The 22,908-nt window shown below is 41.3% G+C and overlaps 1 protein-coding gene across 8 annotated transcripts in view; it reads right to left on the bottom strand.

Annotated features, from left to right (window-relative positions):
* Positions 1-22,908, bottom strand: part of megf11 (multiple EGF-like-domains 11) — a 107,027-nt gene that overhangs the window by 10,846 nt on the left and 73,273 nt on the right. For 6 of the 8 annotated variants that reach the window (XM_088080547.1, XM_088080541.1, XM_088080540.1 and 3 more), the window contains 11 exons: positions 22,283-22,419; positions 19,563-19,775; positions 18,907-19,081; positions 12,025-12,145; positions 9,480-9,643; positions 9,284-9,386; positions 6,412-6,558; positions 4,326-4,460; positions 1,525-1,653; positions 797-925; positions 28-156 (listed from right to left, as the gene is read on the bottom strand). In XM_088080547.1, coding sequence (XP_087936673.1) covers positions 28-156; positions 797-925; positions 1,525-1,653; positions 4,326-4,460; positions 6,412-6,558; positions 9,284-9,386; positions 9,480-9,643; positions 12,025-12,145; positions 18,907-19,081; positions 19,563-19,775; positions 22,283-22,419 — 1,582 coding nt within the window. The remainder of the gene's footprint in view (positions 1-27; positions 157-796; positions 926-1,524; positions 1,654-4,325; positions 4,461-6,411; positions 6,559-9,283; positions 9,387-9,479; positions 9,644-12,024; positions 12,146-18,906; positions 19,082-19,562; positions 19,776-22,282; positions 22,420-22,908) is intronic. The other 2 variants (XM_088080545.1, XM_088080546.1) reach the window with 1 other exon arrangement.

Genomic DNA, 22,908 nt, shown 5'->3' with positions numbered 1-22,908 from the left:
TGCTAAAATGTTTTGGGCCTACTCAACTCTGCTCGCAGCTCGTCCCGATGAAGCCCGTTCGGCAGGCACACTGGCCAGTGATGTGGTCGCAGTCGGCGCCGTTTTGGCAACGACAGACCTCAGCACAGTCCCTGCCGTAGAACCCTGAAGGACAGCCTGGGACAGAGATGTATAAAATGTTTGGGGTGGGAGGGGTGGAGAAAACAAAGAGAGAGGAAGACAATGTAAAGAGTCAAGGTCATATTGCAGGAGAGTGCAGAAATCAATACCAGTCAATGCCTCCGCAGCATACTCAATAAGGGACAATGTGAATGAATGGAAATGAAATGTTTCCTGCTTCAGCAGAAAATCTTGGGTGTGCTGTCAACATAACATAGAGGTGGAAATAAAGAACAAGACAACTGGAAACACTAAGAATCTATGTGAGGAGAAAAACAAACAGTTGAAACAAAAGCCATTTCCATGCAGAGGAGCGGGAGCATGACACTACAAAAAAGACTGCATAAAAACCCTTGGGGTGATAGATAATGGAATTCAAATTAGTGGACTGATGTTGATGATGTGCACTATCTCTGGGTGAATGACTGGAATGTATAATTAGCAAATTAATGAAGTGACCATTAGTGTTATTTTGATGCTGCTCCCTCTGAAAAAAAAACTGTAAATGAACATCTAATATTATCCAGTAGCCCAGTTGTCTCTCTAAAAAAAATGTCTTACTTGTCATCTGCTGCAGTTCTGTTTGACTGCCAGTAGATGACACTGTGTGGCTACTAACTGGAATGGAGAGACTCACGCTGTGTGCAGTAGAGTCCGGTCCAGCCGGGGCTGCACCTGCACTCCCCATCGTAGGCACTGCACTGGGCTCCGTTGTGACAGTTACACGAGTTGAGACAATCAGGGCCCCAGTGCCCAGAGGGACAGGCTGCAGACGCCAGAGACACAGTCAAAGCACATGATCACACACCCTCCCACACACACTCTGTGTCCTATGCATGCATACATATAGCAGATATATTTGTGGACATGTCTAACTATTCTTCATATATTAAAAATAGTTCACATTCTCTTAGCACAGATCCTTGCACAACATCCCATCACAAGCCCATTTGTTATATGTGAGCAGGCGTATGTGTCAGGTTAAATAACCCTAAGTAAAGCACTGGTAATGTAACATCCATCTGATCATAGTTTTTTTTTTTATTTTAAGTAGTCAATGCAATAAAAAACCACACATCAATTTCCCATGGCATGACAGCTCAAAGCTCTGCTAATGATCTTTGGCCTACAGTGCAGTAAATCAAAGAGCATAATGTATTACAACAATCATTTAAGCAAGCTATCACTTTTACATCAGCTGGGCCTGACGGTACTCTTTGGAATGTGTAGGGTCATGAAAATGATTAATGTCTAGGGTGGTAAATGTGAGGGAGAAAAAAAAGGATGGAGACAGACAATGAGAGGGGAGAATCAAAGAAAATAAGCCAATAAGAAAAGACGCAGAATGCCGGGAAGAAGCCATACCCTGAGAGCAATCGTCTCCTATCCAACCCGGGAAGCACTGGCAGGAGCCATCAATGGGGTTGCAGGTGCCATTGTTGGTACAGAGGCAGATCTCACCGCAGGCCCTCCCATACCTGCCACTCGGACAGACTGCAACAAAAAGAAAACAAAATCACCTCACAAAACAAGCCTGATCTGCATTTTATCACTTGCATGCAAAGACTAGTAAAATCCATTAACTTTATGACACCAAACTTGGACACATTATTGTCACCACATTTATGCAAACATACTAATTCTGCAAAAGGTTGTGTAAACATATTCCTCTAATGGATGATATTGTTCAATTGGAGTGGACATGAAGTATAGTGATCTGTTTAAACAAAAGGAGGAGTCGATCACTGCCTCCAGTGGCACAACTGCCCCATTTCCACCCAGTAGAGTGGAAAGAGTGATGTGCCACAGAATTAAAATAGACCATGTACACAGACCACTGTATACATTTTTTATGAAATTAATATTTCAATGCTCTCCGGCACTCTTCAATAAAAGATCTCATTTCCAATGAAACCTCCATTGTGTTTTCTTGTTGGCCCGTGAGACAAATTGAACCAAGGTGTATGTAACCATGAGGATCAGGGAGCTGCAGCAGCGGCAGCAGATACATCAAAGGTCTCATATAAAGAGAATAGCCCAGCATCAGAAATATCAGATAAGGTGGCTGGCTGTGAAAGAAATGGGTCTGACTCATTTTCGTGTGGGGTGATTTTAATGATTACATTTCAACTGGCTTTCCCCTCTTCTTGAGAGCTCTTTCAAGCTCCTTCAAGCAGGTTGTCATTAGGCCATGAGGTTGGCTCCCCCATACTGCTGCTGCTGGGGACTGAAGCCTCGACACACCGGGAGAGCTTCATTAGGCTGGGACTTTGTGTGCTGGACAGACGACAAGTGAGGACGCCAACGGGGCTCAACAAGAGGAGAATGCGCATGCTGTTGGCCACCTTCGTCCCCCGTGGCTTAACGCCTTGCTCGCAAGTAATTACAGTCCAGACAAATTAGGGTTCTCCTTTTTTTCCCTTTCCCCTCTTCCCTCAGCTAACCTATTAAACTTTTATTTGTAAGACATTGCTCAAAGCCACGACAGAGAATTCAAAATATCTCCATTGCCTTTCTGTGATTTATAAAATAAAAAGGTGACTCATTAGGAGAAAAATCTACCATACGCTCAGCTACTGAGGAGCCACTGAAAAGACATATACCTGTGGTCAAATGTTAATGGAAACTGTTAACATTTGCCAAATGAATAGATGGAGAGTGAGGAGATGTCATCCCAAATATTTTGCACGAAGTTTACATGTTATAAGTTTCCTTTTAACCCTTTGAAACCTGGATTGACATCACTTTACGTGTGCTGCGTTCAGACACCCTCACAAGTACTCAAACCTTTGAAATCTGAGCAAATTGATTTATTTTCTTATAAAAACATGGAAAAAAAGGCAATTGGCAACTTGGCACGAACTGTTCCACAAATTGCAAGAGATTTGTAGATTTGGAAAAATATCTTAAAAGAAGCCATGGAAAAATGTAAAGAAAAAAACAACTACACTTTTTGCTTGTAATTATCATAATAATATAATTGTAATTATTTTAGTTTTGTTATTTTTAAGCACCTGTGTCATTTCCTTCCTTCTTTTTTTTTACTTTATTATTCTTATTTTTTTCTTCTTCTTTCCAGGTACTTTTTTCTGTACTTTTCGTAATGTTTTTTCCTATGTTTTGGGTAATTTCTTCTTCAGTCGCTTATTGCCTTTTACCTACGTTTTTGAAAGACATCGAGCAGATTTGCCCAGGTCTCAAAGGGTTAAATATTTGTGGGCTTTAATACATCTGACAAAAAAACAAACTGCAGGCTGCATCATCATCTTTAAACACTTCTTTTGACAAGCAACACATTTATGATACTGTCAACACATTCTATGGTAATTCCAAATATTCTAACGCTGAATTGTCAACGTCTTGCTTTTAAAATGCACATTAGATGTGCTAAAAAATGACTCACGAGTTCTAAAAGTGCAGCATCCTAATAAAACACATCGAGGGTTAAAACAAGGAACTGCATGGATGTTTTCTGTCAACAAGGCGGCAGCTCACAAAGGAAAAAGTTGGTTGCTTTGAAATTAAATTTAACAAGACGTCTGCTCTACACATGTTTCTTTGGCTCTGCGTGTGCGTGGAAAGCAATTTGCATGCAGCTCCTTGTGCAGAATTATGCAGAGGGACAGCAACATTTACTTGACGTGTTCTTTGTCTAAAAAAAAGTGGGTCTCAGCAATATTCAGGATCCTGTTGAAGGTTGTTTTTTTTTTCGTTTTTGGTCTGGGGTGCATTGATAAAAGCCATTATTCAGAGTTTCAAGGCTAAGATGCCAGTGGGAGAGGCAGCAGGTCATCCGTTTGATCTTATTAGAGCCACTGAGCACAGTGAGGACTGTAGGAAAACGTACAGGTGTCCTCACAAAACACTGTGGCACAAGGACTTTATTTGACATATAAATGAACCCTAAGATATTATTGTAGGCATCAGCAGATAATAACTTTTGGCAGTGTATCATTTTTACTCTGATGTATTATGCATTATTCTTAAATCAATGTTATTTCTGAACCGTTTTGTATTTCCTGTCAAGACAAAATGCCAGGGCATTTTCAGATATAAACTGTACTTACAGTTTTCCAGCAGCAAAGAGTAAAAACTTCACAGTGAATGGATTTGACAGTAAGTGGAAAAAGCAGGAAAAGGTCAAAGGGACACAGAGGGCTACTTGCCTTGGTTGCACAGAGAGCCAGAGAAGCCAGACAGGCACTCACAGTGGCCTGTGACATGGTGGCACGGCCCAGTGCTGTGCACACACTGCGGGCACGACTGGCTGCAGCGGTGCCCATAGAACCCCGGGGAGCAGACTGCAGCCGGCAGAGCGTGTCAGGAGAAGAGAGGGAATCAGTCGACAGCATTGGATGGAACAAAGAGGTATGTAATAATGAAACAGGGCATGACAAGAGTGATCAAGGGAGTACAGAAAAAATCAAGGCCGGAAGAATTAAAGCAGAGGGGACAAGGAGAGGCGGCAGAGGGAGGGAGGAAGCGGAAAAGTCCGTCTTTATTGTAATCACTCCCATTTCATCAGCTGCCAGAGATGGAGCTGTAAAATAGTTAAGAGAATCGTGAAAGTCTGTTTTATGTTAAGTCTTGATGATCTATAAACGTAAGGGAACACACAACTGTGCGTTAATAACACAGTTTTTATAAGACTGTGGACCATTAAGATATAATCAAAAAGTGTCATAAAAGGTAATTATACTAACATTCTATACAATAAGCATTAACAGTGCAACCATGAGAAGAGAATGCAATTTATATTAAAAACATGTTTTCTGTGGAAGAAAAACTTAACACTAACAGATCTTGCAAAATGAATGGCTTATTGCTCTTTGCTGGACGAAAACAAATAGACTGAGTATTAAAGACTGGATAAAGAAAATGACATCATGTATTAGCATATTACATTCCAGTCAGCATAATTTATATTTCTAGAAATAAAAAAAGAAATGTTGAGGAAACCTTGAAACCTTATATCTTATTCCTCAGAAATGCAAGCGTTAAAGATACCCAAACATTAGGCCATAATCTTACAGATTCTTAAAAAAACGAGACTTACATACCACCTTTAAGATAAGGATTAAGAGTACCAACTAGAGTTTAGACATAAACTGAATGTATTTTCTGTATTTGTGAATGTATTTTCTTTATTTTTTGCCTGTATATTTATTCTGGTACTGCTATGTTGTTGCATTTTTTTAAGGAACACATTCGTCTGCTGTTGGTGATGCATTATGTTGGTGTATTGTTTTGTTTGTGTGTTAGTGGGGAAGAGTCTGGGGAAGTCTTTTGTTCTGGTGAAGTACAGATAATGATGTACTGATAATAAAGAGTGTTTACACATACTTTTAGGGTTCTAGCTGTACTGACATGAACATATAGTATATTCATTTAAATCATGTTATGTTCCTATTTCCATAGCCGGTGATTTAGTAATATTCCTTTTCAAATAATCACCATTGTCAGGAGACAGTCAGGTATTTCTAAAAAAAAAAGAAACCTTTTAGGAATTGACAAAAACAGCCTTGGTTGTTGTTTGACAACCATGCATTGTTAAAATTCACCCCTGTGGGTTTCGATTTGATTTAAAGCAGCAGGTACGATACACCTTTATCAGCCCCCGGAGAAGCATGTAATCCCCCAATTAAAGTTTCAACAGGAAAAAACAGCAAAACTGCAGCTATGAGGTTTTCACCTGATGAGAACATTATCTGTGTAAACATTGAATTTGAAGGAGTCATAACAACCTCCCCCTCTCGCACACAGAGCTTGTTTAAGTCTCTGTCTTACATTCCACTCAAATTGATGTTTACAGGTTTGTGACTGTGGATTTCACTCCCAATCAGTGAGCTCATCACTTGAGAGCGGCCCCAGACAGACCCCCGTTCAAGAAAGCAGAGCTAGCACTCCCAGTGAGCACGCCCTCTGATGAGCCTTGGGCGAGGACTGTGAGTCTCCCACTGTGAGCTGGCTGTTGAGGACAGGGCAGGAGGGTGAGCTATGTGTGTGTGTGTGTGTGTGTGTGTGTGTGTGTTGCCGTAGGGGTAAAGACACTGATTAAGTGATAGCTGTGATGAAGGGTTTACACTCAAGCAGTTATGACGACGACTAAGTGCTTCTCCTCAGCAGGCTCACCCTTCAACAATTCTGCAAAGATCAAAGCAAGGTCAGCGCTGTGATGCAGTTTGTTACCGCGGCGCCCCGAGGCTTGTGCCATCATTGCTTAAAGGTTTGGACAACGATAAGGAGGCTCACTTCTTTTGCAGGACGTCCCTCTGTATCCAGGTGCACACACACATGTGCCATCCTCTGGAGAGCAGGATCCTCCGTTCTGACAGGAACAGCTGACGGAACAGTTGGGTCCCCAGAAGCCTTGTGGGCACACATTATCACAGTGGATTCCTGCAGGAACATAACACAAATATTCAGCGAATGCATACTAAAGACCGACATGCTGAAATATTCTAAACAGCCTGCCATCTGTAAACATGCATCATCAAAGGACGGCATTCACAATGCCTGATCACAGTGGATATGTGAAAAGTTATTCACCCAGCACGATCCTCGATTGATTTCAGCACTGAATGAAGAAACTGCCGTTTGGAGTGAGTTTTTATTTTTTAGTTCAGCCCATCCTTTCAGACTCTGTTTCTCCTCTCCAAATGTATTTTATTTTTGATCTGACTGGGGCTCCCTGCCAGTGCACTGTGTTGATTAACAGGGTTGGGTCTCCAGAGGGGCCCAGCTTGTCTCCCATTCTCTTTCAGCAGTGCCGGGGTAGTGCACAGAGCCGAAAGGGAACTGGCTACAAGAGCGCAGTCTGGAAGTGTCACAGTGTGTTTGGCGCCACTCCAACCGCAAAACACTGCATCCATACAGTGCTCTCACTGTGCAAATGCATGCATTAGCACCCCTGTCGAAGCAACCCCTTTTTAAAAAAAAAAACTAAGGGGCAACATTGCAAGTACTGTACACACACACACACACAGACTCATATTATAAATCGCTGCAAACATTCATGCACACTTAGAGTCACACACACACACTCACAAACTCTGCAACCTTTCAAGCACCAGCCCTTAGTTCAAGCCTCATTTGAAATTTTCTTTGAGTGAGAATATCTGAGAATGGTGTGGCCATTAAAGCAGCATTAGTGCAGTACCTTTGAATTAAACCTGGGCTAAACTCTGGGGACTAATGTTATACAGTAACCAGGGCGCCTTAGGGCTGGAACGGAGGAGTAAAGGAGAGGAAATGTTAGTGCTGATGAGGAGGGGGCATGGTAGCAGTGATTTAGTCAGAGGCCCAGCCACGGACATCAAAAGGAGGGCAAGGCTTGTGCAAGTGTGTTTGAGGTTCTGCTAGGCCAGGCAGAAAAAAAAAAAGTGACTGCCTTTACTGTCAGAAAATGAATGCGGACAGAGCATCACACTTTTCAGTCTAATGGTGACAAACAGAGGGGCTTTGGATGCCGAGCGAGGGAGAAGAAGAAAGAGTGAAAGAAGCCAGAACTGAAGCGTCTTCAAAGGAGGCTTTTCGCTGAGAAGTGCCAGAGGTCCCACTATCCAATTTGTACAGAGTGAGCAGAGAAAAGCAAACCTCTCTCTCTCCCAGCTTTAAGTCTCTCTCTCAGTGCGTGTAAACACACACTCACATTACCTGCTCTGTGACATGCAATCTCTTCAGAAATAAAAGGTGAAGTCTTATTTAACATGGGATAGCATGAAGCATCATGTGTCCAGTCACAGCACTCCTTTCCATCTTTGTTGGCTGATGTCAGGCTTACGACAATTCAGCAACGACTGTGTGGGTCACAGACGACTTAGCCGCTTGCGTGCACATACTCCTAGAGTCAAGCTTCTTGACAGTTTATGCAAAACCCACAATAAAACAAACAGCGAGTTGACAGCGAAGTAGGGTGCAATACCAACCTCTGGAGCTAGCATGACAGCGTTTGCATGGAAAAAAATAGCTCCAGTGTTTCTGTAAATAGCCACTTTATTCCAACCCTGACTAAAACCCACATGTTCCTCTCTCTAGGTGCTCCTTCCTTCAGAGAGCCCATTGTCAAGCCTGTGTGATTCACGTAGGTATGTATGTGTGTTTGTGCGGCCCAGTGGGCTGCACGCTGCCCCCAGCCCTGCACCCCGGTGACTCAATTAAGGCTGACAGATGGTCCCGACCTGTGCAGGATTCAGAGCATGAGAGGCCCGTTTTGCCGGCTCCGTTCTTGCAGATAATAAAACCCACATTGTTTCCCAGAATAAATGCCCTAAGCTCAGGAGGCTGAATGGAGTGGGCTGCTGAGAGCTCACAGGCTTGACCTTTCCTGCTGAATCTATTCCCTCTCTGACTGCACCCAGGCTCAGAGACCAGGTCCCAGCTAGCCCCCCGTATTTGACATTCAGATGCAACGCTTCAGATTGAGCATAATGATCCTCACCCTTGCTGTGACATTCACAGACACTTTTCCTACCTTCACCTCTTTTCCCTGTAAGCAAATGTTTGAAATGACAAGAAACAAAGAGCATGCACGTGTTTATGTAAGAATTTGGGTCTAGAGGGGATTGGAGTTCAAACAGAGAGACGACTAAGGAAGAGCGGATCCCCCATGAATAAATGTGGCATATGGTTCAGTCAGATTCCACAACAACCTGGAACTTTCAATAATTAACAGAGCCAAAAATAAAAATATCAGAGGCCGCGTAAAACTCATGAGAGCATTCTGGGCCAATGATTTGATTCTGTCTCCAAATATTTATCTGGTGAGATGCTTCAGACATTGCGTGCAACCAATAATGGATGCGATATAAGAATGATTGCATACCAGCATCAAGTGTGTTAGCCAAGCAAATTAATATAGAGCTCAATTTTCAGCATTTCTCATTCACATACCCCGCCGGCGAAGTGGCAAAACAAACTGAACATTTAATTAAGAAAACACTGCTCCGACATTCTGTAAACATACTGTAAAACACAAACTATGAGTGCCCCAGCAAATTTTCCTGTTTTGGAAAATAAGTAGGTCTGACGAGCATCTCATGTCTTAATGAGGGGAAATAAATACAGAGGTTATTTCTGTCCTTAATGTCTCGGCTCTGATTTTTTTTCTAAAAGACATACTGACCTGTCCAGCCAGGGTAGCAGCGGCAGTAGCCACTCACTGGATCGCAGCCATCAGCATGGCTGCAGTCACAGCGCTCACGACACTCCAACCCATAGGTGCCATCCTGACAGCAATAAAAACTTCTGTTTTAACTCCACACATGGGCACAATGATACACTCTAGATATTACGGTGCTCTTTTTAAAAGACAGACTTACAGGGCAGGACTCGTCGCAGTGCTCTCCCCTCCACCCAGGTGAACACGTACAGGTGCCGTCTACAGGGTCACATGCAGCTCCATTGGCACATAAGCATGTCTGATTACAGCCCAGACCCCACGTACCACTGGAGCAGAGGATGGAGCAGTCCACACCCTGCCAGCCTGGGGTTTCAGAGAGCAAGGACACATCAAACTGTTTACATTCATATAAACCAGGTATAGTGTATGCAGCTATGTTGTATCACAGCTATAATTTTACACAACATTACAATCAAAATAATGGTATAGTTCACTCGTTCCCATCTCAGGGTTCGAACCATCAAGATAAATCTGAGGGTTTGATTTAAAGGTGTGGTTAGCGATCCTATTCCAATACACTTTTGTCAAATTCAGAGAATATCTTTAAAGCCAAGTAACATGTAAACACTGGTGTGCAGATACAGCGGGCTTTCATTGGTGTCATGTGAGTGAGTGTACATGAACACGGCTCCCACACTAAGCACTACAGGCTACATCAAGGCTAAAAAAAAAGTGACTTTTTCAAAACAACTTGGCACGTCGGGGCTTCAGGACACTTGGATTACTTTGGACAAGCATTTTGTGGTTTTATTATGTATTTTTTTAACGTCAGGATCCTGGTCACCATTTGCTTTGAATGTTTGGGAGATGAGTGCAATGCCTTTTCCCCCATGAAACTCCGGCAGTGTTTTGTGGACTATAAAATTGCACCCAACTTTCCATTGGCATGAGAGAGAGTAAATAATGACTGAATTTTAATTTTTGGGTGAACTATTTCTTTAATACACAGCCCTGACTCTGTCAATGAGAAATAAAGCAGGTGGCTTGGACCAAGCCACACAACATTACTCCAGCCAATCAGCAACAAACAGGGAGCATTCATGCTCTCAAATTGAAACCTGGTCCGCAATTGGTGAAAGGCTCAATAGCTGGTGCACAATCATGGAAAAACAAAATAAAATATCATTAACAAATAATTTCTGTATTTTGGGCACCATCAATTTTAAGTGTACCCTAAACTTCTGTCAAGCTGAGCACCCAAAGAGGCAAAAAATATCACGCCTGACTGGACACTGTCCCTTTATTTCTAGCCTGTGGTTGGCTGTTAACCCTTTGAACCCAAGAGCAACATCCCTTTTCTTTTGCTGCATTCAGATGACTTTTACAAGTATTTAAACCTTTGAGCACTGAGCACACTGACTCAGTTTCTTTCAAAAACATGGGAAAAACGGCAATGAACAACTTGGCGACAAATGTCCACATTGTGATAAATCAGTAGATTTTTAGTATCAGAATCAGTAGAATTATTATTATTATTATTATTATTATTATTATTGTTATTATTGTTATTATTATTATTATTGTTATTATTATTATTATTATTATTATTATTATTATTATTATTATTATTATTAGTATTATTATTATTATTATGATTATGAAAAGGGCGGCATGGTGGCGTCGTGGTTAGCACTGTTGCCTCACAGCAAGAAGGTCCCTGGCACGGGGTTCGGTCCGTGGCGGGGGCCCTTCTGTGCGGAGTTTGCATGTTCTCCACATGTCTGCGTGGGTTCTCTCCAGGGTCTCCACAGTCCAAAGACATGCAGCTCAGGTTGACTGGTGACTCTAAATTGCCCTTAGGTGTGACTGTGAGCGTGTATGGTTGTCTGTCTATATGTGTCGGCCCTGAGATAGTCTGGCAACCTGTCCAGGGTGTACCTCACCTTCCACCCAATGACAGTTGGGATTGGCTCCAGCCCCCCCCGCGACCCTTACGAGGACAGGCAGTTACAGAAAATGACTGATGACTGATTATTATGAAAAATCCAGGAAAATATATCCAGAGAACTTTAACTTTATTTATTTATTTTATTTATTTATTTATTTATTTCATTTCAATAATTGTGAGAATTTTAAGCAGTTTTTTTTAGGTTATTTCCTTTATTATTATTATTATTATTATTATTATTATTATTATTATTATTGCTTTCCCCCTATTTTGTTTTTTTGTTTATTTATTTGGGCTTTTTTGGGATGATTTCCAGGTAATTTTCTTGTATTTTTTACAAAATTCCTGCTAATTTCTAGGTCATTTCCTCTTAACTTGTACGTTGCCTTCTTGCCATGTTTTTGAAAGAAATAAAGCTAATTTGACTAGTTTCAAAGGGTTAAACACTTTGACACAACATAATCTAATACATTGTTACTACACCGTATTACTTGATGTATTATGGCCTCTACTTTAATGTGCATGTCAGTTTTTCCCAATGTGTTTGTGTGTTGATATTAAGATGACAAAAAAAAAGATTAATTGTGCAGCTCTCATTCATATCATTCATTTAAAAGAAAAATGAACATAGCAAGAGAATAAATGAAAGGCAGGATTCATCAGAATGCAAGAGGGCTAACAGCACAAGTACATTTTGTATGTGTACTATGTGCACTATCAGTACAGTCAGTCTAGCATATCTCATAAAGCTCAGGAGTTGCTCTGAACATTTTACTGTGAGTCAATTATACTGTACCTTCCCTGCAGATGCAGGAGCCGTCGAGCGGAGAGCAGGATGCGTGATTATGGCAGGAGCAGGTGGACATGCAGCTTGGTCCATATAGACCAGGAGGACACACTGTAGCACAGTCCTCACCCTGAGGTAGAAATAATGCAATAAGTCATGAGGCAAAGAATCAGCCTTGCAATAAATGCTGACTCTGGCAGACCAAAAATAGGAATAATATAGTCTGAATAGACACGAAGATGGGGAAGGTTCACTGCACTTCTCCACAGCTTACTGAACTGTTTATCTAGACCAGTCATACTTTGTCTGTATTCAGAATGAGGAGCAAAGCAACTGTAAAAGTGAATGGATTTATGATCCTAACTGGAGTTCAAGAGGAAGGACCCCCAAAAGCTATCGCCTCCCAGCTTCCAATTATGCACTCTATATTCTGACAGCACCTTCTCCCAGCCACACTTCACTCTCTGCAACCACGCTCAAACCCATCTCTCTCTCCATCTCTCTCTCCCTTTAGGTTGCTCTCATGAGGGGGGGTCTCCACTTTCATCAGTGGAGAGACTGGCATGACTCCAAAGCCAGAGAGTCCAGACTCCTCCTGTCTCAAACTAAGCTACAACCCAATATGCCCTTCCAACTAGCTTTTAGTTCATTTTAAACATGGGTGCTAATTTTTTTGTACCTTCCTGACATGTCAGTGGACTATATGATATATGATGGTAGAGTGTTGAAAAAAAACATTAAAAGCTGAGCTACCTATAATATTCTTTGTAGCAAATGTGTCATTGTCTATCCTATAATGTTGTGTTTCTAATATGCAATTAGCCTTTTCTTTTTTTACCTGTCCTACAACATTATCCTCACAACTGGCAGTCACCATCTTTCTCAACTCAGCTGCCTGTTCTATCCGAAGAGACTGATCTCTGTTGGTGGTGCACTACAATACAACAACCCCAATGCAGGATATCTGTATCAGTTCAATAGAAAGAGGAGCATCTGTCTTTTTAACGGTAACAAAACTCATAACTTAGCATTTCTAAATATTTCAGTATACACAAGGGGCAACCTCCGGGACTGAAAAATGAAGCCAATACGGACGTGCCAAAAACCACAGTTTCTCTAATGGCCACTTGAGGCTGGCTCCAAATCTCCATAGACCCCCCATGTTAAAATGCCCAACTTTACAGCAGAAATAAACGTGTTTAAAGCCTGGTACAGCAAAAAAACGTTTTGGTCTGTATAGATTATTTCAATCATAAGGGTGAACTAACCCTTTTACATTTTATAAGGATTAAAGTTATGGATATTTAAGGGTGGAACCGCTTGAGTGACTGACTGTGAGGTTTCACCTCTCGGTCCTTCACTGCCTTACCCTCTCATCCAAACGTGGTCATTTCTGGCTCCAAATAACATGATGGTGATGGCTGAAATGCCAAAGTCAAAATGGGAGTCCACAAACCAGTGGGCAGTGGTGGACAGTATCAAAATACATTTACTTAGGTAAGTTACTTTAGTACAGTTTTTTAGTATCTGTACTTTACTTGAGTATTATTATTTTTTAAACAAATTACTTTGACTACACTACAAGTGAAGACAAATATTGTAGTTTTGACTCCACTACATTTAAATGAAAGCGCTTGTTACTCTTTCCATCTGCTTTGAATTAATGATGTTTTTGTATCTTCTAAAATGCAGAAGTCCTTAAATCCACAACAAACTGTTTGCACTGGCAACAGAAGTTAAGTTTTGGACTTGGGTGGAGGTTAATGTTTGCCGAACTAGGCATGGGCCAAAGAATGAGAAGACATTTGTTTTGAGCTAGCAGTTAAAAAGATCAGAGAACAACAAGTGTTGCAGTTTTTGTTTCTGTGGATGTTTCAGCTTTCTTAGTGTATTCAATAAGCGTTTCATTCTACAGTCTTTTCAAGCAAGTCACTGCATTCAGTGGGCTGTTTTAGAATCTTAAGTTCTGCAAATGTATTGTGACAATATACAACAATCCATTGAGGTGAAAAAAGTACCTTGAATACTTAAGGTTTTGTAAAAATTATTACCCTAGTTCTTTAATTCAAGTAATAATTTGAATTATTTGCAACTTTCACTTGCATTGGAGTAAATTTGATCAGGAGTATCTATATGCTGACTCAAGTAAGAGAGTTGTGAACGTTGTCCACCACTGCCAACTGGTGACTTCACAATAGCAACATCCCTTATTTTATATAGTGTATGAGTATACTGTAATGTCTTTACACCACCCAAGCATAATTAATTAATACAGCCATTCATTAATTTATTTATTGGCTGTAACCGCTTATCCTCTTAAGGGTCATGGGGGGGCTGGAGCCTATCCCAGAAAACCATTCACCCTCATATTCACACCTATGGCTAATTTAGAGTCACCAGTTAACCTGACCTGCATGCCTTTGGACTGTGGGAAGTTGGAGAATCTGTGTATGATTTGTTCATTTGTTTTTCAACATAAAACCAAAAGAGGTGTAATATTCATTCCCTAAACCAAAACAATAATAATAATAAAAAATAGCAGCTTGGAAAAATGAATTGTTATTATTTTTTTTATTATTTTGGTTTTGGAAACAAGTATTGACAAAAATAACTTTTTTTGTTCTTTCCTTTTTTTAATTTTTGATTTTAATTTGAAAATCAATGATACCATGATTGTAGAGAACCCAGAAAAAAACCCACGCTGACACTGGGAGAACATGAAATCTCCACACAGAAGGGCCCCTCTCACCCAAGGTCCAAAACCTCACCCTAAACTGTGTGCTAACTTGGCACCCTCTTGCGTGAGGGTGCCAAGGGAGGCAACAGTGCTTACCACTACACCTCTGTGCTACCCATCTAAACAACCGTTACTGTTATAAATAAACTTAAAATTCAGTCCTTTCTTGGTGAAATGCTTGTTGGAAGATGTACAGATCCATAAAACTATACACTGCAGCAGGGATTTTGTAGACACACGAGAGTGGGACCATCAAGAGTGATTAAATTCCAGGGTAAAATGATGCAGTGGTCAATCCCTTATTTTGACCCTACATCCAAAAAACAAGTGTTACAAAATTATGTCCTTTTCCCCTAATTAGCAACTCCTACTGGTTTGTTGAAGCATATGCACAAAAAAGGGGTAAGGATCTGAGAAAACACTATAAACCTCCCTGAGCCAAAGCAGCTGGTGACAGCATGTGCATCAGAGGGAGCACATGGCTGTCTCCACCTGCCTCAGGACAACAGTGGGAGTTAGCAGTGCTAAGAACGACAACGTGATGAAACCAAGCTGAGGAGAAGCAGAACCCAAACAAATAAGCTCCACGGTGAGCTGGATAGAGAGTGGAGCGGCAGGATCCCAAAGACCGAAGCCAACTCTCAATCTACTTTTAATAGGCACACCAACAGGAGATCGGCAGCCATGCTGGCGCAGCCTTTAAGTCCCTTAACGTTGCATTAGAGTGGTAAAGGAGGCTGCAGAGGACAGCGAAGGAGTACTCCATGTACTCCTTCGCTGTCCTCTGCAGCCCGCTGTCATTAGAATTTCTCTGCTTTGAAGGCCGAGCACAGCCCACCTCCACTAGTCTTGTCCCTCCCTAAGCTGAAGATCACAGCCAGTCTTTGGATTCCCACACCCGCCTTTGTACACCCTGCCTTGACTGACAGGTGACACAATGATTTAGAGTTCCAATTAGTGGCCCAGAGGAGTCCTGAGTGGCTCTTGCTCCGCTCACCAGAGCACTGTGGGACTGCTGGCTGCTCACTGCTCTCATTATCATTTTGAACTCAGTTTAAACAGGAGGCAGGAGGAGATGTGCCAGTGGACGCCAGGGGCAGAACACACATCTTAAAACATCTCTCCTCCCCGTACACCACATAAAAGCGGCTGTCTGTGAATGAAATTTTTATCAATCGGTTGCAATAACCTTTGTTCTGCCGAAAATGACAGCTTCAAGACTGCTAACAATAGCAGTTCGGTTACAGTTGTTAAGTGCGGGGAGAAGTTCGACCAGCCAGGGGGGGCTGGAAGGGGTGGGAGGGGTTCCAGCCTGTCTTCAGAGCACAAGCAATTTACTGGTGACTGGACTCATGGATAAAACGTCATGCAGCCACAAATGACCACATGGATTTTGCTGCATCCTTGGCTGCGCCAGATTCCACTTGGTTTCACCCACATGGTGCCGAGACCAGTAGTTGGTCTGCTCTCAAGAGGGGGAAGGCAGCTCTCTCATTAGACGACTGATTCATATTCCTTCTGAGCCGCAAAGGATAGAAGTCTGTATGTGGAGAATCATTATTAATACACGGCCTGTCAGTCCATCGCACGAGAGCAGCAGGACCTTACATAACTACACAGCCAACGGAGGCTGCAACCAGACCTGAGCTGCTGAGAGGTGGCCAGATCGTCCTTGGCCAAGGCACTAAATTCATACCTATTAGTATCTTAATGTAATTGGAGAGCACTTTTTCCAGAAAGCCTCTCGCTGACACAACATTGATCAGCCTGGTATCCATTGAGACTAGATGCAAATGGCACCACTAATTACCTATCAGTCTCACTCCTTAACAGTTCATCTAACTGCTGGATGAGTGACTGCAATTTAAAATTCATGCAGCAAGACAGAAAATGAACCTCTGAACCTTTTGATGAGGCTAGAAAGCCCTGAGAGATAGGAAAATGATTTGTTTTCACCACCTACAAAGGCAAACTGGAATCCACTCCTAATGCATTCTCATATCAGATAAAACCATATCAACAGAATTCGTGCAAACTGAAGCCAAACTGGAGATATTTAGAGAAGAAATGTTACTTTGAGGACATACTGCAGATTGCAAGGGACAATGCCTGAATAGGTAACATGTAATCACTTTGTCCCAGTCAAAAAGAGCATGTCCAATTACTAGAGCTAAATCAAGCGTGCAGGAGCTCAGTCTGCTCTAACACTTTGCTTGGTTTGCCCCCCGATGGGACTCCAGAACAAAGATGCAGCATGGAGGCTTAGTCCTATCAGCTGTCCCCTGGGGAAGTGACTTCACCAGCAATCATAGCCTTGACGCTATCATAAATCACATTTTTTTAAATAGCCCCACTGCGTGATAATGATCATTTGCCATGCATGTGACAAAAAATTTAACAGGTAAGAGGTGGCTCTTACCTGTTAAATTTATTTAGCTAGGAACACAGCCCGAAATTTCTAACAAAATGTCTGTGTTGTTTGCACAGCAGCATTTTTTTCCCCTCAAAAAACTACCATGTGTACTCACCCCTTCCCTCCCTCCCCTCTGAAACACACACACACACACACACACACACACACACACACACACACACACACACACACACCAATCCTCCATATGAGGTGTGTCTGTTCCCATCTGACTGCCTCCTTTTCTATCCAGCTCCTGCCCTCTAGGTCTGTTTAATGGATCTGGCAGCCCTTCCCAGCAGCCGCCAAAGAGAACAGGTGGAGCAAATTAAGACACAGTCTGCGGCCCCGCTCGGTAGCTCAATTCACCACAGTGGCCCGCTGTAAGACACAAGCAATTTCCACTGAAATGTAATGTTGGCAGAAATGTACCCTCTCGGTCTCTGTTGCTCTGTAACTTCAGATTGCAAGACAAGAAATACAATGGGAAAACTGATTGAAGTTAGCCAACTAATTTGACAGTTGTAAAATGGGCACAATATGGCTGCACAAAAAGCACTAAAACGGACACTTATATAGGTCAGAGATTCAATTTTCTCCCATTTGGTCCTGGAATACAGATCCAAGGTTGCTGTCTTTCTGATGCCACAAGTTAAAGCGTCTCAAGCGTATTTGTAAAATACACACGGCTGATTATTAATGCCTGCAAAGAGCTGCACCACAGAATGAATCATTTAGCTAGGAATTTTCTTGTGGTGCGGCAGAGCACATCTATAATAAGGCAATAATAAAACGTCTCACCTTGCTTCTGCCTGCCTGTGTACAGAAAGCTTCTAAAGTAATGCCGGGACCACTTCCAGAACATTACGACCACACTGACGCAAAACATTTTACAACGGCCACAAATAACATGAAATATAAATCACAGCAACAACCTTCACAAATAAAGAGCTGCATTAGAGACACAATATGGGTACCCTCACACAGCCCTCCTTTTATCATTATTATTTAATGAAACTAAAGATTTTCGCAAGTGTAACAAAAATTACAGGGAGCAAGGTTACAGTGACAATTAACCTATGGCAGGTTTATGAAAAATGAATGTAACCAACAACATAATTACAAGTTGTCACGCCGTAATTAATGCAGTGATTAAATTAAAACAGAGAGCGGCGAGGCAACATGTTAAATGACTTAAAACACAGAGCAATATTAAAGGGCAACTATGACATTTTTAAAATTCATACATGTTATGCCTATTGTCTAAGACAGTCCAAAAATGTATATAAACATGAACAACTCTCTCAAATCCAAAAGTTAGAGTGCTGAGTGCCATAGACTTCATAAATAATGGCTGTAGCTACTGTGACGTCACCTATTGGTTGGCTGTTTTAAGCCTAGATTTCAGCATTTCAGGCTGTTGCCATGTTGGTTTTTTGGAGCCAGAAGAGACCAAATTTGGACGAGAGGCTGTTGCTGTGGAGGAGTGAAGAGGGGATCTGATTCACAGATTTTGGGCCTTACATACATTAGTTTTTCCATTTTTTTTCTTTTCTTTCTCCTCTCCTAAGTTTTCTCTCTTCACTGAATATTGACAAAACAAGACAGACAAAACAAAGGTCAAATTAAATTAAATTATTTAACTATATAACATATAACATGTTAGATAACAACAGAACATTTGCATGTCAGCAGCCACTGGTTTAAGTATAGATGAATAGCAGAGAGGGTATGTGATGCTCACCATGAACCCAGGAGCACATATACATGTGCCTGTGACAGGATGGCAGTCGGCTCCGTTGGTGCAGCTACAAGGTAGCATGCATCCCTCCCCGTAGTATCCAGGAGGGCAGGTCTCATTACAGTAGAGCCCTGTCCATCCTGCAGAGCAGGTGCATTCACCAGAAAGCGGGTGGCAGCTACAACATAATGAGAAAGAAAGATGGGACAACAGCAGGAAGAGTGAGGCAAAGTTTCAGCTCGGAGAGCATCAACACTTCATTTGTGAGCAGGGTCAAAGTGTGAAGTCTGCGCCAACAGCAATTCATCCATCCATGTGTCTACGTGCTTGTCTCAGATAGATGAGGTGTCCCTTTTCTCCTTCAGTCTGTAATGACTTCTACGGTTGGTGCCCAACTCCAGCCGGAATCAGAGCATTAACATTGCATTAACTATGAATGCTGCTGAGAAATTATGAATGAAGCAAAGGTCGCGATTAAAAGCTAACTGGATGACATGGCTAAGAGGTGTCCAGACTTCAGAATGAGCGCTGGCTTAGAGCTGAGATGAAGCAAAATTAGAGCTGGAGAAATCTTAATTCAGAGGGAGCTACTGGGGGCTCCGCTTCAGGGCTTGGTCAGAGTAAAGCTGTGTGCGGCCTTGTGCTGATGTCTCACTTACCTCACGGTGTTGGTGGTATTACAGGGGCAGTACTTGTCACAGATGAGGCCGTAGAGGCCCGGGGGACAGAATCTCTCCTGGCAATTAGGGCCTTTAAAGCCTGTTTCGCACAGACAGGCTCCATTGATGTGGTGACACTTGGCTCCATTCTGACACTCACACTTCTGGTTGCACTGCGGCCCAAAGGTGCCCACAGGACAGTCATCCTGACACCTGGGGGGAAATCACACTGTCTTTTAAATTGGTGCTCCAAAAAATGCAATGCAATTTTGAGAAAAAAGAGAAATGAAATTCAAATGTTTAAGAAGTTTAAGCACCCCTGTACACAAAATATATTGTAAACAGTGAAGCAGAAACAATTAGTTGATTAATCAGTTTGATCCACAGAAAATAAATCAGCAGCAACAGTGATAATAAATTAATTGTTTATGTGAAGTTTTGCTCATGTTCTCTGTTTTATATAATTATTAATTTAATCTTTGGGTTTTAAACTGTTGGTTAGCCAAAGCAAATCATTTGTTTTCACAAAGCACTTTCTTTTAAAACAATTAAAATGTTAAACTCCTAACTCCTAACAACAATAATAAAGGCATAACAAAGGCATTTCAATTGTTTCAAAAGAGGTTGCCTTGGAGTTTATTGGTGAGTTTTGTGCCTACATGTATTCTTATCCAAAGAGTACCTCAAACAAACATGATTTGAACCCAGGAAAGCTCCTACCTCAACATTTTTTTAAATTATTTATTTGTCTGAAATCCCTTGTACTCTCAGAAACCAGAGCAGTGGATTTTTCACTATTTTGGGGCATTTCATATGATTAATCATTAAATCAGCTGACAAATTATTTAACAGTGAGGATAAACACCAGTTGCTGGCCTAAAAAAAGGTACAAATTTTATATCCTTCAAGTACATGATGAAGGAGTAATGATTATTTTATTTAATATATATTTTTTATGGTGTTATGCCAATTTCATTATACCACCATGCCGTTACTGCTGCACAATCTATTACTTGTACTTTTTTTACAACTAAAACATTGATATGGAAAACACTAAATATGAATTGTGGATATATTTTAATCAGCTGAAATTCTAGTTAGTTTTAAAAACTGTTGTTCCAACTTCTGTTAAAAAAATGCCCATTTTGAAAGGAAAGGACGTTTATTAATTACCAGTGTTGGGGAGTTGTGAAGAATATATTAATTAAACTAGTAGTTTAAATACATTTAGTGGCATTTTTTATTATATTTTGTTATAATTTCATAACACATAACTCATTTTTTACAAAGCAGTTTCAAGTACTTCTTTAAGTATCTAAGTTAACCAAAATATTTCTCCCTAGAGCGGCATTGCTATAGTACCAGCTTCTTCCACTGTGGATTATTTGGTAACTTGCAAAGTTTTTTAAGTTGCTTTGCCAGTGTGTTAACTGTCATGATGGTGGTTTTTGTACATGCAATGTTTCTTTAAATATTTGAAAAAAGTGTTTTTTTCATTTTGGAATATAACTTTTCAGCTGCTAGTAAAAATCTTATATTATTAACAGTCTTTTTATAGTTAATAATTCAAATAATGAATATTTAATTGGAAAACATTTTAATAAATCTGAGGCTGCCATGGACAAATTTCAACAAGTCCATGACTGGGAAGTCCTAAAAGCAGCCCCCCGCCATCAGCAGGCGGGACATCTCCGCAGGAGTTGGACAAGACTTAGTAATCGTCGTCAACCACAGAAATTACAATTACTGTCGAGTTTCTCCGTGTGAAGAACTGGAGTAGATCAGAAAATGGATTTTATCTCCACTTTAAACATACTGCCTTAACCATAAATCCTGGTGGAGTATCAATCTCAAGAGTCTAACAAAGCTATTACAAATAGCTCAATTACATTACAAAATGGGCGAGTTATGTTTCATGTTTAAATTACCCCAGCTTTAGTTTTATCAGGGGACAATGGTATTATTAAACTAGACAGGGGAGGGTGGGGGCTAACACAATCTCAGATTACTCCTGGCAGGTTAATTCACCTGCCACTGACAAAATGAATGAGGGCAATTTTACAAAATAATAAAGGAAAGGAAAGGTCTTGTCGAGGAAGTGTTTCCATCCAACAGACAATTGCTTCAGCTGAACTAATAAACCCAGGCTGCTCTGGGCTGCTCTGGCAGGCATGGGGAACTAAAAAGATCTGTGGATTTCAATGAGACCTTAATATAAGCCCATTACTTATAATTAATGAGCAGAAGCCAAACAGCATGTAGCCCATGGTGAGATCAATGGGCAGGCTGGGAGTGGAGGAGGATGAAGGCTGAAGACATGAAACCTTGCTGGCCAGCATGAAGTATAAGATTAATTAAACATAAACACCACTATTAAAAGCTTCCATACCACCTTCAAATGGACTAATGGGCATTTATAAATGCTTATTTCTCTTGAGCATGAGATTATCGAAGCATTTCCTTTCTCTTTTTAAAGAACAGCCAGGTTTGTGGCTCATTTGGACGTCAACAAAGAGAATAGGTCAATGAGTGACTGTTTTATGTCTAACTGTCGGCGTGAAATAAACCCCTTTTGCATTAAATACCAATATCAATAAATCATGCCATTGTCTGACCTATTTTCAAAGTGGGAGCACAAAAGTTTGCGCAGAGTGCTTCACAAAAAGGCTTTTGTGCATGATAATTCAGTGGCCTCTCTGCCAGAGGTGTCAGCTGCGTACCTGCGTCCACTGAAGCCAGCTGCGCACTGGCACTGCCCCGTGACATGGTCACACAGCCCGCCGTTACGACAGGAACAGTCCTTGCTGCAGTTGATGCCATACTTGCCAAGAGGGCACGGCTGGGCACACACCGAACCCTTTGAAAAACAGCCAACAGAGAGCCACATGAGATACACCGCTCACGACCTCATCAGGACAGAAAAGACTAAACTCTCACACCTTTGTTTTGCTGATAGTTGGACAGTTTGGACATACGGTTTGTGTTTTCTGTGTCTGGCATGTTCTTTAAATCCTTCTATTTAGAGCATAAAATGCAGTGTTACATTTGAGAAAAACAGTTCTTTTGATGCTATTTATCGTAAGATAGTTCAAAATACTGTTTATTCACACATTGGAAAAGTGACCTCTGTACTGTGATAGGATTAACATGGACACCAGAACTAGAATAGTTTAATGTACTGGTTAACCAATTGTTGCTGTATTGGCAGTTAATCGACTTAAAGTAGAGTTGGGCAACTCATTGATACAAAGCATAAGACAAGAGTAATTTGTTGACCTTCAGAGATATTTATATCTCAGTATCTGTTCCTGTAAAATCTCTGGTCCCTACATATATGTGGGCTTTG

Source organism: Plectropomus leopardus, chromosome 7 (assembly GCF_026936395.1).
Source record: "Plectropomus leopardus strain MGB_pleo_1.0 chromosome 7, ASM2693639v1, whole genome shotgun sequence".
In the NCBI taxonomy this organism is placed as follows: domain Eukaryota; kingdom Metazoa; phylum Chordata; class Actinopteri; order Perciformes; family Serranidae; genus Plectropomus; species Plectropomus leopardus.
The sequence above is the reverse complement of the archived record's forward strand: the minus strand, read 5'-3'. Positions and strand labels throughout refer to the sequence as shown.